At 44.7% G+C, this 15911-nt stretch overlaps 1 protein-coding gene across 2 annotated transcripts; it reads right to left on the bottom strand.

Annotated features, from left to right (window-relative positions):
* Positions 1 to 1556: 1556 nt before the first annotated feature.
* On the bottom strand, positions 1557 to 3541 carry LOC120711874 (endo-1,3;1,4-beta-D-glucanase-like). 2 transcript variants are annotated; one of them, XM_039997540.1, is made up of 7 exons: positions 3263 to 3541; positions 3143 to 3164; positions 2630 to 2747; positions 2393 to 2480; positions 2158 to 2247; positions 1931 to 2031; positions 1557 to 1850 (listed from the first exon to the last, which is right to left on the bottom strand). In XM_039997540.1, exons 1-7 carry the CDS (start codon positions 3480 to 3482, stop codon positions 1710 to 1712), a joined length of 780 nt encoding a protein of 259 aa, XP_039853474.1. In that variant the 5' UTR covers positions 3483 to 3541; the 3' UTR covers positions 1557 to 1709. The 2 variants fall into 2 exon arrangements, with proteins under 2 accessions (XP_039853474.1, XP_039853475.1); XM_039997541.1 differs by having other exon boundaries at positions 2630 to 2754; positions 3263 to 3510.
* Between the last annotated feature and the right edge of the window lie 12370 nt (positions 3542 to 15911).

Genomic DNA, 15911 nt, shown 5'->3' with positions numbered 1-15911 from the left:
TTGGCTTACCTTGTGATAGTCTTTTTATTTTTCTCATAAAAAAAACTCTCTCCATTCTAAATTATGGATCTGTCTTATCATGAGGTGACTTAGATATTGCAAATCTGTAAGTCACCTGTTTAATTTATAGGAACAAATATTTCAACAGCATAAACAAATGATTATTTTCAACGAATAAAAAGTTAAACAAGACGAACAAATAATAATGCAACGAACAAAATATTACACATCGCCAATATTTAACTATATAGGATAAATAATAAAAGATGAATATCGCGAACAAATAAATCAACATCAGAGAACAATTTAATCTACAAAACAAACAAATAATTTGTCATTACAAACAAGTTAGTTACACACAGAAAAATGTATCTACACCGCAAAAATAGAAAAAAAATAGAAAAAGAAAATAAAAAATAAAAAAGGTCAGTAGACACAACATAGGTAGCCCAATATTAGTGACATACGCAAATACAAAATCTAAGTCACCTCAAAAGAAGTAAATCTGCTAAATTATAGGACATACATAAATTTTATCATGTATCTAAATATAATGTTTATCTATATGCATATCAAATCTATATATCTAGATTTGCCAAAACGACCTACAATTTGAAACTGATGGAACAGTATGTGTTGTGGTGTTGTGCTTTTGTGTTTTATAGATTTTGTTATTGCAACAATTTAGAGTCAGAATGAGGTGGTTGTGTGGGAATGTAGCGTTCACTCAGGAAATGCAAAGGGTTACTACAGTTGCCAATAAAAACATGCAAAGAGCAACTTGGCGAACCCCTACATGGCAAAAAGAACTCACTCTAGCAGGGATTCTTGGGGTTTGGGGGGTTGGGGGAGGGGGGGCAACTCAGATGATTTCGTCCTTGTCCCTCTAACCGTTAAAGATATGAAATTACACTAGTACAGAAAGGGTCTTTGGTCCTGTACATTTGTCCCGACTGCCGTTGGGTCCGAGACCAATGAAAGCTATAGTCCTAGGTTCAACGCATAGCTCAGTAGCCAGTGGGTGCAGGGACATTTAGTCCCGGATGGATCCTCAGTTGGTGGCTACAACCGGGACTAAAAGTCCAAACTTTAATTCTAGTTGGTAACACCAATCCAGACAAAAAGGTGACCTTTTAGTTCCGGTTGACGTTACCAACACGGACTAAAGGGTCCTCCACGAGTTAGTTCAAATGGATAGCGTCCCTATTTAAGTCACTTGTGTTGTATAAGTGGGTTAGCAATGGATTTGTGCTAAGGCAAAATATCTTATGTTCAAATCCCTTTCTGAACTAGTGCTATTCCATCACTCTATGCAAACATAGACAAGGAACCATTCCATTTTAGAATCTGGGATGGCAGCATTCCATCTTATCTCTTTTCTCAACCAAATAAAAGCGATGGATCCAGCAATGCGTCTTTTCCAATAATATATTGTGGAATAAAAATAATGCCTCACATGAAGGCTTGGGACAAAGACACTAAGCATGACAATGGCATTGGGGTTGAAGTGCACTAGTTCGACCTCATAAAACTCATGGATTGCAGAAAGGAACATGGAGAGATGAATGTAATGTACGTTTTATGTATTTCATCCAGGAAGTTCAGAGCACACTGATTTAGTGAGCCAGGTTTACGTTAGACGTTTGAAATTGCTTATTAATTTCTTCTTTACAATTAGAACCACCATGGCCAGGCAAGTCTTATCATCTTCACTTCAGGTACTTGTCGAACCAGTCTATCATTAAAGCAAGGGCTTGCTGAGCAGTTTTAACAGCAAAAGGGTCGGTGATATTATATCTGCAAGCAAATCCATGTGAAACTCCTGGGAAGACCTTGGCGTAGTAGGGAATCTGCAACAACCAATGCCACAAAATGAGCTGTACAATGCAACTGATATGTACCCACTGTCGCTGAATCAGCAGGAACTCACCTCTGCTCTTTTACGCAATACATTGACAAACTGGTATACTAATTTGGGCGGTGTGTTTGAGTCATTTTGGGCTCCAAGGATCTCAACTGGGCGTTTGACCTCTGTTTATTTTGAATGGGCATATTTATAGTTAGCATAGAAACTCGTTTCAAAAAAAAAATAGTTACCATAGAAACCAACTCGTGCTGTCTGGAAAGGCTGCAAGTGCAGAAAGAAAAGCAGCAAACCTTTCATATCATCAGCAACCACACTATAAGGATGAGACATGGAAACTACTTTGACGTCATTGGTTTTCGCCATCTCCACACAGAACTTTCCTGTCAGTTAAGCAGCGGTAAAAGGCAAAGCATTAGTATGATATATGTGGTGCCAGAAGAAGCATTTTGAGAACTAAATTCCAGTTGGAGGTAATAAATCTTGGCAATTAAAAAGATTTGATAAGCTGCAATGGACGTCATTCACCTCCCCAGCAGTACCCTCCAACCCCAATGGACTTTCCTTCCTTTTTTAAAGCAACAAACAGTGGCTTGGCATCTTTTGCAGCTTTAACCTGCAAGACCGATAGGGGGCCCACAGTAAATGTTTGCATCTTGTGATGAAATGGAAGTTATTTGAATCATTCATTACACTACCCAACAAGAAGTAGTTGAAGATTGAAAGTGACATGCAAATTAACTGTGACAAGTGAGTGGAACGGACCGGGGAGTGAATCTTGAGCCATTCTGTAAGGTGTTCACTTGAGTTTAAATAGTCACCATTGAAGAAATCAGGCACCACAACGAAGTATCCGGCCTCACCAGCTTTATCGGCTATCTTCCTGTATGCTAGCATCAGTGTTCAAGTAAATCATGGGCGATAAGAAAGTAGCAGTACAGGCAGGGTTTGTTACGTGGTAGAACAGTAAACAAAATGCAATCTATCTCATGAATACTACAGCGTGAAGCTATTTCGCAAATCAAGACAAAAATGAACTGAAAATTCAGTGAGACCAACTCGTGTTTCCTTCAGCAGTTTTAATTTTACCGGTGAAGCCATTTGAGTAGAAGTCTCTTCAAACACCCCTAAATGGTCAGATGTTCAAAATCTCTTAACTTGAAGATGCTATAGTTGACAAGACCAGAGCCGTTTAAAAACCAGATTACTACGCCAGAACAGAGCGAGGAAGAATACAAAGTTCAGAACTAATAAAAGGGCATGGATATATTTATGTACCTGAGTAAAGGTGCTTCAAACCCTGTGGAAATAAGCCAAAAAGGGGAGAAAAATGTCCTGTCAGAACGTACACCCAAATGACCAAAAACTGCAAAAATATATTATGGTCGATGCACCAACCAAATACATCGGAGGCGAGGACGATGGCGCGGCTTGAGCTTGCGCCGGTGACGTAAGCCCTGAAGCCTCCCGGGAGGTCGTCGACGACCCCACCGGCCTCGCCGCCACGCAGAGACATGTCCGGTGGGTTGTCCTGGCACTGCGAGTGCTCACCCTGAGCGATCGCCGCCGTCCCGCCAAGAACGACGTCGAGGCAGAGGAAAAACTGTGAGGAAGCCATGGTTGTGGAAGCTGTGGGATTCTTGTGGCTACCGCTCTCGTGCGCCGCGTGTACTTAGGTACGGGGGCAGTGAAGACTGCATCAGATTTTTTTTTTGTGTATTCACGTCGCCATCCTAAGCAGGCGGCTTTTGGAGGTGTCTGCTCGGAGGAGCGAGACCGATTCAGCTTCGCGGCTGCTTCGACTCGTTCTCGTAGTCATAATAATACACACCAAATCAACACAGTACTTGACTTTGTGTTGACATGCCTTGCCTAGCTTACTGAAGGAACGATGCAGCAGCACTTGAAGAAGAGCTCAAGATGGCGCTTCAAGAAGAGCTCACGCCAGCGCTGCCGAATAGGTCTATCCAGCAATCCCTGTGAGCTCTTGACTTGCGAATGTTGATCAGCGAGGCTGCCTGCTCTGAATTCCTGAAATATTGTGCTGCCTAAATCCTGAACGGCGGTGCTGTTGGTGATATGCCCAAGAGCTCATCATCACAATACGGTTTAAAGCCCCAAGAAGATATTGATCCAAGAGGGATTAGGGTTACTAATGGTCCTATGAAATAGAAGTCCATTAGTACGCCCTATATATACGAGGGATGGGCTAGGGGGGCGACACAACCGGTGAGCCCCACCACCTCCCTAGCCGCCGCCCCCCCTCTCTCGGCCGCCGCCCTTGCCGTGCGTGTGGTGCTAGCACACCGACGCCCGGCGTTTCATCCCCGTACGTGTGGACTCCATGGAGGCGCTGCTGCGACTGCTGCGCTGATCGGCTGCTGGCATCAAGGACGAGGAGCTCGGTTCGTGGGACGTGATCGACTACTTCCTCTACATCGACGCGCGACTTCTTCCGCTACGCTGCGCGTCTAGTGGTAACGATATATGATCTTCTACTCGCAAGTATCTTGGGTATATGCGGTAGTGATGCTAGCGTAGCCTACCCGTTTCCCTACAGTGGTACCAGAGCCATCTTGCGTAGTTTTTAGTCTGGATCATTAGCATATAGGTGATATGTTGTTGTAGTAGATTGTATCTATTACTTTTACACGGTTTGATTAGATCAATTGGTCATAAGGGTTTAAAACTGGAGCGAGTTGATTGTGCGGCATGTGACAAAAAGATTAGTTCGTGTTCTTTCTCTGTTATGCATACGACATGTCCCTACCGGCTGGAATCACCATCAAGGACTAATTGTGTGCATAGTCAGCAGATTGAACCAACAGATCGAGGTCATGTGTAGATGCAGTCTTCTCAAGTGCAAAGTTTGCACGGTCAATGTGATTGACCTAGTGAAAATTGAGGCATTATGAATGGCTCGGATTTGAGGTGATGCGATCACTCTAATGAGATTTCGTAGGGATTCCATAGATGCGATCTGTGTAATTCCGTGAGGTTTTCAGGGCGCCCCCCTCGACCCCCCCGCCCGCTGACCGGTCAGCGGGACCGCCGTTGTTTTCTCGCTATAGCGGCTTCCTAAGCGCTACTTTGGTAGAACACGTCGTACGCCTAACTTGTTTTTGTAGGGTGTGATGTGAATGGTATGGCCTCAATGTCATGTGATGATGTATGTGACGATTTGTGCGGCCTGCGTGTCGCTAGTTAACACAATCGGGTTGAGGTTGCACCATTATTGTATAACGACCTGCGTGTCGACTTGTGATGTTTGAATCCTCATGTAATTATTTCACTAGCTATTAGATGTAGTAGCTTAGTATCTTTTCATGGAGGCTTCAATCATGATGGCGATGATGATCACCACAAGACAGGACGGATGGCAATGAAGGTCACCTTAGAGCCATGGTGATGGAGCCCATTGTGATGCAAGAGGTCATACTATTCACAATATAATATGATTATATGCATGTGATGTTTATTTTCCTGTCATACTATTCTTTCATGCTTTTACATATGGTGGATGTTTTAATCATGATAGAATAGCTTCCCTCAGAAAAAGTTGAGTTTTTGATGCCTTTTACCAATAGCTGCACCTATAAATTTTGATCGTTGTGTGGTAGGTTTACCAAAGTAGAGTACCCTCAGCTATCACTTTTGTATAGGGTGGATGTCGGACATTCACAAGCATAGTATTGGTTTACTCAGCAAAGCTATCAAAACAGTTTTGGGCTTTAAGGCATAGGGTTGGGCCGGGGCTTTGGATGCCACCCAACAAACAAGAGTCGCATAGAGATGTGATTAGCAATTTGTTGCTTACCTGTATCACTACTTTTCTAGCCGTGATGCTAAAGCTCACTAGGATTTTAGTGATTATGGATCTTGAACCACTATATGTCATTAGAGGGAAGATGACTTTGATATAGTAGGTTGTCTTTTGTTAAATTAGTTAATGAAAGTCTTTACATAAACTTAGTGCTGAAATCTTGCTTTACTTTTATGTTGTAGATCATGTCTGCCAGTAACAATTCCGTTTTCAATTTGCGTTCTGTTCTTGAGAAAGAAAAGTTGAATGGAACAAACTTTATTGATTGGTACCGTAACCTGAGAATTGTTCTCAGGCAAGAGAAAAGGGAGTATGTTCTTGAGCAGCCATATCCTGATGATCTCCCTGACAATGCAACTGCTGCTGATCGTAGAGCTTATGAGAAGCACTGCAATGACTCACTTGATGTCAGCTGTCTGATGCTCACCACCATGTCCCCTGATCTACAGAAGCTGTATGAGCATGCGGATGCTCACACCATGATCGAGAGGCTGCGTGGGATGTTTCAGAACCAAGCCAGAACTGAGAGGTTCAATATCTCAAAGTCTTTGTTTGCGTGCAAGCTGCCAGAAGGTAGCCCGGTCAGTCCTCATGTGATCAAAATGATTGGTTACATTGAGACTTTGGACAGACTTGGTTCTGAACTTCACCAAGACTTGGCTACTGATGTTATTCTCCAGTCGCTCCCGGCGAGCTATGAGCCTTTTATCATGAACTTTCAGATGAATGGCTTGGATAAAACATTGAGTGAGTTGCATGGGATGCTAAAGATAGCAGAGGAGAGCATTAAGAAGAATCCCAATCATGTGATGATGATTCAGAAGGGGAACAAAAAGAGGAAGCGTTGGACGCCTCCTAATCCCAAAGGTAAAGGCAAGGAAAAGAGTTCCAGTGGTGAGTCCTCGGGCTCTAAGCTAAAGCCAGCACCTAAGGCCAAATCTGGCCCTACTTCTGAGGATGAATGCTTCCACTGTCATGAAAAGGGACATTGGTCTAGGAACTGCAAGAAGTACTTGGAAGAAAAGAAGAAGAAGAAGAAGGGAAATGAGACTTCCACTTCAGGTATAAATGTTATAGAAATTAATATTGCATTATCTTCCAGTGAATCATGGGTATTTGATACTGGATCGATGATTCACACTTGCAAATCGTTGCAGGATCTAAGTGAGACTAGAAGATTTGCAAGAGTCGAGTTGGACGTTCGTGTCGGCAATGGCGCAAAGGTTCCGGTGTTGGCGGTCGGCACCTACCACTTGTCTCTACCCTCCGGATTAGTTTTGGAATTAAATAATTATTATTACATTCCTGCTTTGAGCAAGAACATTATTTCTTCTTCATGTTTGGAAGAAATTAATGATTTTAAGATTGTAATAGAGAACAAACATTGTTCTATTTTTTGCAATGATATTTTTATGCTCATTGTCCATTGGTGAATGGATTATATGTTCTTAATCTTGAGGATAAATCTGTCTGTAACATTAATACTAAGAGGCTTAGACCAAATGATTTGAATCCCACTTTTATGTGGCATTGTCGCTTAGGTCATATAAATGAGAAGCGCATTGAACAACTCCATAAAGATGGATTGTTAAGCTCATTTGATTTTAAATCATTTCACACTTGTACATACCGATGTATGTGGACCAATGAGCTCAATAGTCAGAGGTGGTTTTCAGTACTTCATTACTTTCACTGATGACTTTAGTAGATATGGCTATATCTATTTAATGAGGCACAAGTCTGAATCATTTGAAAAGTTCAAAGAATTTCAGAATGAAATACAAAATCAATTAGGCAAGACAATTAAATTTCTGCGATCTGATCGTGGAGGAGAACATTTGAGCCTTGAATTTGGTGATCATTTGAAGCAATGTGGAATTATTTCGCAGCTAACTCCGCCCGGAACGCCTCAATGGAATGGGGTATCCGAATGGAGGAACCGAACCTTGTTGGACATGGTTAGGTCCATGATGAGCCAAGCTGATCTTCCATTGTCATTTTGGGGTTATGCTCTTGAAACTGCTGCGTTCACACTAAATAGGGTTCCAAGTAAGTCTGTTGAGAAGACACCATATGAGATATGGACTGGGAAGCGTCCCGGATTATCTTTTCTCAAAGTTTGGGGATGTGAGGCTTATGTCAAACGTTTGATGTCAGATAAGCTCACTCCAAAGTCAGACAAATGCTTCTTTGTGGGGTATCCTAGGGAAACCAAAGGATATTATTTTTACAATAAGGCGGAAGGCAAAGTGCTTGTCGCTCGCAATGGTGTTTTCTTAGAAAAGGAGTTTCTCTCAAAAGGATGTAGTGGGAGCAAGGTGCAACTTGAAGAAATTCAGGAAACACCCGAAACTGTTTCAGCACCCACTGAAGATCCACGGGATGTGCAAGATGTTGCACAACCCGTAGTTGAGGCACCAGCCCCACGAAGGTCTATAAGGGCACGTCGCGCTACCGACAAGCTCAACCTCCTTATTACGGAGGAGCGCCACGTATTATTGATGGAAAATGATGAGCCCTTGACCTACAAAGAAGCAATGATGGGACCCGACTCCGACAAATGGCTTGAAGCCATGGAATCCGAGTTAAAATCCATGCATGATAATCAAGTTTGGAACTTGGTCGATCAAATTGACAGTGTAAGACCTGTCGACTGTAAGTGGATTTTTAAGAAAAAAATTAGACATGGATGGAAATGTTCACATATATAAGGCACGATTGGTGGCGAAAGGTTTCCGACAAATTCAAGGTGTTGACTATGAGGAAACCTTTTCGCCCGTCGCAATGCTAAAGTCTGTTCGGATTCACCTAGCAATTGCCGCATATTATGACTATGAGATATGCCAAATGGATGTCAAAACCGCTTTCCTTAATGGACATCTAAGTGAGGATGTGTATATGACACAGCCTGAAGGTTTTGTCGATCCTAAAAATGCTGGGAAAATATGTAAGCTTCAGAGGTCTATCTATGGATTGAAGCAAGCATCTCGAAGTTGGAATATTCGTTTTGATGAAGTAGTCAAAGGGTTTGGCTTCATCAAGAATGAAGATGAGCCTTGTGTTTACAAAAATGCTAGTGGGAGCGCACTTGTGTTTCTGGTCCTATATGTGGATGACATATTACTGATCGGAAATGATATTCCAATGCTTGAAGCCGTTAAAACCTCATTGAAAAAGAGTTTTTCGATGAAGGATTTAGGAGAGGCGGCTTACATTCTGGGTATTAGGATCTATAGAGATAGATCAAAAAGGCTAATTGGATTAAGTCAAGACACGTACATTAACAAGATATTGAATCGGTTCAATATGCAAGATTCCAAGAAAGGTTTCTTGCCAATGTCACATGGCATTACTCTAAGCAAGAGTCAATGTGCTACGACACCTGATGAGCAAAAGAGGATGAGTACGATTCCTTATGCTTCAGCTATAGGGTCGATCATGTATGCTATGCTTTGCACGCGCCCAGATATTTCCTTTGCTCCAAGTGTTACGAGCAGGTATCAATCAGATTTCGGTGAAGCTCACTGGATAATTGTAAAGAGTATCCTTAAGTACTTTAGAAGAACTAAGAATATGTTCCTAATATTTGGAGGCGAAGATGAGCTCCTTGTAAAGGGTTACACCGATGCTAGTTTTCAAACAGACAAAGATGACTCCAAATCTCAATCCGGTTTTGTTTTCTGCCTCAATGGTGGGGCAGTGAGCTGGAAAAGTTCCAAGCAAGATACGGTGGCTGATTCGACGACAGAGGCCGAGTATATTGCAGCTTCCGAAGCTGCAAAAGAAGCTGTTTGGATCAGAAAGTTTGTTTCTGACTTGGGTGTTGTTCCTAGTGCGTCCAATCCAGTGGACCTCTATTGTGATAATAGTGGTGCCGTTGCACTAGCAAAGTAGCCTAGAACAACTAAGAAGTCCAGACATATACTGCGGAAGTATCACCTCATCCGTAACTTTGTTGAGAGAGGTGATGTGAAGGTTTGCAAGGTGCACACGGATTCAAACGTTGCTGATCCATTGACGAAGCATCTCCCACAACCAAAGCATGAGGCGCACATGAGATCTATGGGTATTAGATACTTACATCAGTAATTCTAGTGTGCATGGGAGAATTTTGTGTCATGAGTATGTTTATATAATGATGAATAATTATTATTTGTTCCATGGATGAATATTTTTACATTGATTATCAAGTATGTGACTTGTTCGTGAAACTCTTTGTTGACAATGATATGATTCTAAATTATCCCTAGTTTATGTCGTTATGTGGGACAACAACGACGTTGAGACTAGCACATGCATTAATTGATGATCATGTTTCACGGATCATGGATATGGAGATATCGGATTAATGATGTGGACACATGTTGGTGAACATAGTGTTGGATTGACCCACTCCAAGACAATGTTGGGATTGTTATTTTGTATGTGCCATCAGTTGTTCTTGAGTGTTATACCTACTGGATCCTTAGACTTGAGATCGCCATTGTTTCTCACTGTGTGTAGTGGTGCATCTTGGGGCTGCTAAATGCTACTCCGTGACTGGGTAGTTACAAAAGTAGCTTACAGGTGTGTCATGAAACATGGAATGGGATGTGAGCGGATCAAGATGGAATTTGCCCCTCCTAGATAACGGGAGAGATATCTCTGGGCTCCTCGAGATAGTTGGATTTGAAAGTGCATGGCCATGCCAAAGTGATTAAAGAGTTAATCATGATGACTAACGGTTAGTTATGAATAGAATCCACTATTAGATCGAGAGAATGGTCGAGCTATCACAAAGGTGGCACGCATCTCGCCTTGAGCTTGACTGGTATCGTGTGGCAAAGAGATCGGTGTATGAGTATATCTAAGGTTCGGCCGATATGATCTTTATGTGTATTTGTGAGTCACTATGCCTTGCTAGGTGCCGCTATTGACTTGTGATTCGGAAATAATTTCCGATCACGACCATCTACACATGAACTTAACGGGTCACACACTTAAGGGGTTTGGAATGTTGAAAAGCTTGCCTGTATGATTGTCTCTAGTGCAAGTGGGAGATTGTTGGTGATATGCCCAAGAGCCCATCATCACAATCTGGTTTAAAAGCCCAAGAGGATATTGATCCAAGAGGGATTAGGGTTACTAATGGGCCTATGAGATAGAAGCCCATTAGTACGCCCTATATATACGAGGGAGGGGCTGGGGGGCGACACAACCGATGAGCCCCACCACCTCCCTAGCCGCCCCCCCCCCCCCTCTCGGCCGCCGCCCTTGCCGTGCGTGTGGTGCTAGCACACCGACGCCCGGCGTTTCATCTCCGTACGTGTGGACTCCGTGGAGGCGCTGTTGCGACTGTTGCGCTGATCGGCTGCTGGGATCAAGGACGAGGAGCTCGGTTCGTGGGACGTGACCGACTACTTCCTCTACATAGACGCGCGACTTCTTCCGCTGCGCTGCGCGTCTAGTGGTAACGATCTATGATCTTCTACTCGCAAGTATCTTGGGTATATGCGATAGTGATGCTAACGTAGCCTACCCGTTTCCCTACAGGTGGAGCAGTGTCGGAGCTGGTCACCAAGTTAACGCCTGAAGAACAGAGCTCACGCCAACAACCCCTCTCAGCCTGGACGTGGTAAAATGTTGAGAACGTCTCTGAATTCAGGAACATGTATAGTTTATGAGGACGACATTTTGTGAACAAATCTGCGTATTGTGACATAGAGCCATGATGAACGCACGCTAAGGGCTTCGTTCGGTTTGGAGGGAATGGAAGGGGTTTGGAGGGATTAAATCCCCCGCAAATCAAAATCCCCTCAATCCCTTCTAATCCGACTTTGGACGGGATTAAGCGAACGAGTCTAAGGGGAAAAAAACTAAGAATAAGATGTCGCTAGATTAATTGTGGGAAAAAAAAACTTGTTGCAAGTTTCGGTTGTACTTCCTGGGAGCCCGCGTCGTCGGTGAAGGTTGCCGAAGCAACATGAATATGATCAGAAAATAAAGGCATGACTTTTTTTTTTGACGCGAACTACGGGGGACTCCTTGGAGCCAGCCTGAACACATCGGATTAAAGAATATGAAACGTTTACAGAAAGGGATCAACCACCACTGAAAACAAATAAGGCGAAGAGAGAGTAGCCGCGCAGGGCCAGGAGAAAAAGCAACAGCAGTGTCACAAAGTTTACAGATTACTAGCGGATGTGGCACGTATTTAATTTTCTTTTCATCAAGCAATAATTTTTTTTTATTCCAAAAATAATATACGTCTTTCTTTTTCTTCCATAAAAAAATGATATCAATTATTATCCTTCCAAAATAAATAACGACGTGAATTATGGGTGAGTGCATGAAAAGGAAAGTAGAGTGTGTGACAAAGGAAAATAATATGCGGGTATAAAAGATGGGTAGATGAATGCTTGGTGTAAAAAGTATTAGAATTTTGGTGAAAATATTTTCCTTCTATCAATTTCGTGGGTCTACACCCTTTTTCGTCAAACTTTTGGCCTGACAAATGGGACCTCCGTGAGGGGTACGGTGGGCCTAATTTTGGTGAGAAAGAGTTTCAATTATTTCAACTTTTATAGTATAGACATAGGATAAAAGGAGCTCCATGGTTCTAAGCAAAGACCGTCAACCGGCGAAGTAGCACGGTTTCTCCAGAGCAGCAGATCCGACGAGCAGCGCCGTAGAGTCACAGCATTCAGCTCATCGACTTGGTCAAACACTTTTGCGTTTCTGCACTTCCAAATGCTCCACAGGAGTGCAGTGATGATGGTTGAACGCGTCTTCGCCGAGGTGGATCCCGGACCCGGCAACTCAGCATTCCACAATTGTTCAACCTGCGTCAAGGAGGACGAGGTAATACCAAAGGAGTTCCAGAACTCCTGAGCGCGGTGGCAGTCCAGGAAGAGATGAGGAACATCCTCAAAGAGACCACAAAAGGGGCAGCGCCCATCGTTATCAGCACCACGAGAGTGAAGACGAGCATTTGCGTTGATTTTACTGTGGTGAACCATCCAAAGGAACGATTTGCAGCGAGGAGGAGCAGCATTGTTCCAGATATTATCCGAGAAAGCATCGTTCGGGAGGTGGGAGAAGGCGAGGCAATAAAGAGCCGAAGTAGTAGGTGCAGAGTACTCCAAGCCCCTGATGGTGCGCTTGTCTGCAAGAAGAGGATGGGTGCTGACCGTTGCAAGGAGATCGCGAAGATCAGCAAGCTCAGACTGAGCGGCGGAAGTCAGACGCGGCCGGAGTGAGAGTGCGGTGGGGGCAGGGCCAGAAGCCTAGACCGAAGCCACAAAGGAGTTTGGCCGCAAGCAGTGAGAAAAGAGCGCCGGAAACAAGGAAGCAAGGGGGGCGTTACCCAACCAGAGGTCGAGCCAAAAGAAGGTGGAGGTGCCCGCCCCGATCACAACAGAGGTAGCGGATCTGAAGGGGGGAAGCCCATCCATGATGGCACGTCAAATAGGAGAGTCAGATCTACGCACATCGCCAAGATCGTAATTGGGACGCCAGCTATAATTGGAGCAGAACCAAGAGTGCCAAGGGGCGTCAGAGGGAGCAAGTAGTTTAGTGAGGAATTTCTAGAGCAAGCACTTGTTATGAGTGTGCAAGTCGGTGATCCCAAGTCCACCCTTTTCCTTAGGAATACACACCAACTCCCAAGGGGCCTTGCAATCCGAGCCGGATCAAGAAGTTTTACCAGTCCAGAGGAACGCACGACATTTGGCGTCAATCGCATCAATGACACCTTTGGGAAGCATGATGGAGCACATGGCATAGATGGGGAAGCTAGAGAGTACCAAACGAACAAGGACCTCACGGCCACTTTGGTTGAGAAGGGAGCCTCGCCAGCCAGCGAAGTATTTATCGAATCGATCAAGCAGGGGCTGGAGATCGGATGGCCTGATCTTGGAAGTGGTGAGAGGGAGGCCTAGGTAGGGTTGGGGAAAGGAGGAGATAGGACACCCGAGAGTAGCTGCCATGTCGGCCGCAATCAACGGATCAATATTTAAAGGGATAAAAGTGCTCTTCTCGAAGTTGATGTGCAAGCCGGAAAACTCAGAGAAAGCAAAGAGGATATTCTTAAGGCGGAGCAGCTGTGCTAGTTCGCCTTGGAGGATGATGAGAGTGTCATCAGCGTATTGCAAGGTGGGGCAGGGGAGGTCAGGAGAGAGCGGGTGCCGCAACTCACCTTGGCGCGATGCCTGAAGAATGAGCTGTTGCAGGGTATCGGCCACAAGGAAGAACAGGTAGGGAGAGCGGATCTTCTTGGCGCAGTCCCCTTCGGCATTAAATCCAGGTTCCCGGCTTCCCATTAAGTAAAACAGCAGACTGACTAGAAACGGCAAGGTCTTGGATCCAATGTCGCCAGAGAAGCAGAAAGCCCTTGGCAGTGAGAACCGCATCCAACGCAACCCAGTTAATAGTGTCAAAAGCTTTTCGGAAGTCTAATTTCAGAACAATGGAGGGGGCTTTCCTCTTATGGCAAGATTGGATTATGTCGGCTGCATAAACAAAGTTCTCAGAGATGCTGCGGCCTTTGATAAACCCAGTTTGATCAGCGTGAACCAGGTGAGGTATGAGCGGTTGGAGACGAGAGGCTAGAGATTTCGAGGCCACCTTGGTGGAAGTGTTCTAGAGGGAAATCGGCCAGTACTATGAAGGCGAGCAGGCACCAGGTTTTTTAGGAATAAGAACGAGATAGGATTTGTTGATGGATCGAAGGTCCGCCTGGCGGCTGTGGAAGTCAGACAGATAGGATAAGAGATTATGCTTGGTCAAATCCCAAAAACATTTAAAGAAAGCTGGACCGAACCCATCAGGACCTGGTCTAGCATTACTATTCATGCCAAGGACAGCCAGCTTAACTTCGTTCGGATCAAAGGGGCAAATGGGGGCCTCAGCTTGGTGGGAGTCAAGGGCAGAGCCAGCAAAGAGAGAGTTCAAGTCGAAGGTAAGCGACGAGCTCCCCCTAGTTCCGAGAAGATCTTTGTAGAAATCAAAGAGGATTTTTTTCTTTCCAAAGATGACTAAGGACGGTCGCGCCATTGAACGTGAGGTGACGGATATTATTACGCTGGAACCTAATGGTGGCACATTGGTGGTGGTAGGCAGTGTTTTCATCCCCCAAGATGCAGTGCCGAGATTTGCCGCGTTGCCTCCAATAAGCAGCATGCTGGGAAGTAAGACCAATCAAAGAGTTTCTGACAAGCGAGCGAAGAAGAGACACAAACGAGCTGAGCGTGCGACGCTCCTCGAGCAGGTCGATGAAGGTGATGACAAGTTCGCAGCTACCAATGGAAACATCTAGAGGTTGAGAACGCTTAGCCCAGAGGCGAGCAGCCGAGCAAACCCTTTTGAGGCAGAGGGATAAGCGCACAGTACTAGCGGGGCGAATGGAGGGGGTGACACTGGTCCAATTCGACTCCACCAGAGATTTGAAGGGGGGGAGATGAAGCCAATGGTTGTTAAGGCGAAAAATGGCAGGTTTGGGAGTAGAGGTGGAAGTCGACAGGAGGATCGGCACATGGTCAGAGGTGGACCGAGAAAACGACCGGAGCACCGAGTCTGGAAGCGCCTTGTTCCAACTGGTGTTGACGAGGGCCCTATCGAGCAGCACAAGGGTGGCGGGGTTTGGTTGTTCGTCCAAGTGTATAAACGATCGAGCAAAGGGATCTCGATAAGGCCGACATCATCAATCCAAGAGTTGAAGAGGCTGGCCTTACGATGGTCAAAAAGAGCATTGGATTTGTCCCCGGGCTTACGAAGGAAGTTGAAATCGCTAACAGCCGCCCAAGGTCCAGAAATAGAAGCGGCAACACCATTAAGTTCGCTCAAGAACTCAGCTTTGCGATGGTCATCGCAGGGGCCGTAGACATTTGTGAGAGTAAAGGATAGATCCGAAGTTGTAGAAGAGAAGACGGTGGTGAGAGAGAAGCACCCTGCGAGGAAAGGGAGAGGGAGAAGTTGTTGGAATCCCAAGCAGTAACTAACTCGCCTGAAGCGCCAACAGAGGGGAGGAAGAGGAAGGACTGAAGTCGGGTCGGCAGGAAGGATAAACCTTTGAAGTAGGATACATGCTCAAGCTTAGATTACAAATGATAGAGGGGGAGATAGAGGAGAGAACACATTTAACCTCATCACATTTATCCTGCTGCCCCAAGCCCCTTACATTCCTGAACAGAATAGAGATCGGCCGGTTACTCATAGGGAACAGGTAGTACACCAAAGAAAGAAAGA

Source organism: Panicum virgatum, chromosome 6K (assembly GCF_016808335.1).
Source record: "Panicum virgatum strain AP13 chromosome 6K, P.virgatum_v5, whole genome shotgun sequence".
NCBI lineage: Eukaryota > Viridiplantae > Streptophyta > Magnoliopsida > Poales > Poaceae > Panicum > Panicum virgatum.
The sequence above is the reverse complement of the archived record's forward strand: the minus strand, read 5'-3'. Positions and strand labels throughout refer to the sequence as shown.

Bases quoted from the DNA above. Each gene is read 5' to 3' on its own strand.
- LOC120711874 (XM_039997540.1), bottom strand. From the start codon at position 3,482: ATGGCTTCCTCACAGTTTTTCCTCTGCCTCGACGTCGTTCTTGGCGGG. The intron at 3,165-3,262 runs GTTGGTGCATCG...TTATTTCCACAG, and splicing joins CCTCGCCTCCGATGTATTTG to GGTTTGAAGCACCTTTACTC. The intron at 2,748-3,142 runs GTACATAAATAT...GCTAGCATACAG, and splicing joins TTTGAAGCACCTTTACTCAG to GAAGATAGCCGATAAAGCTG.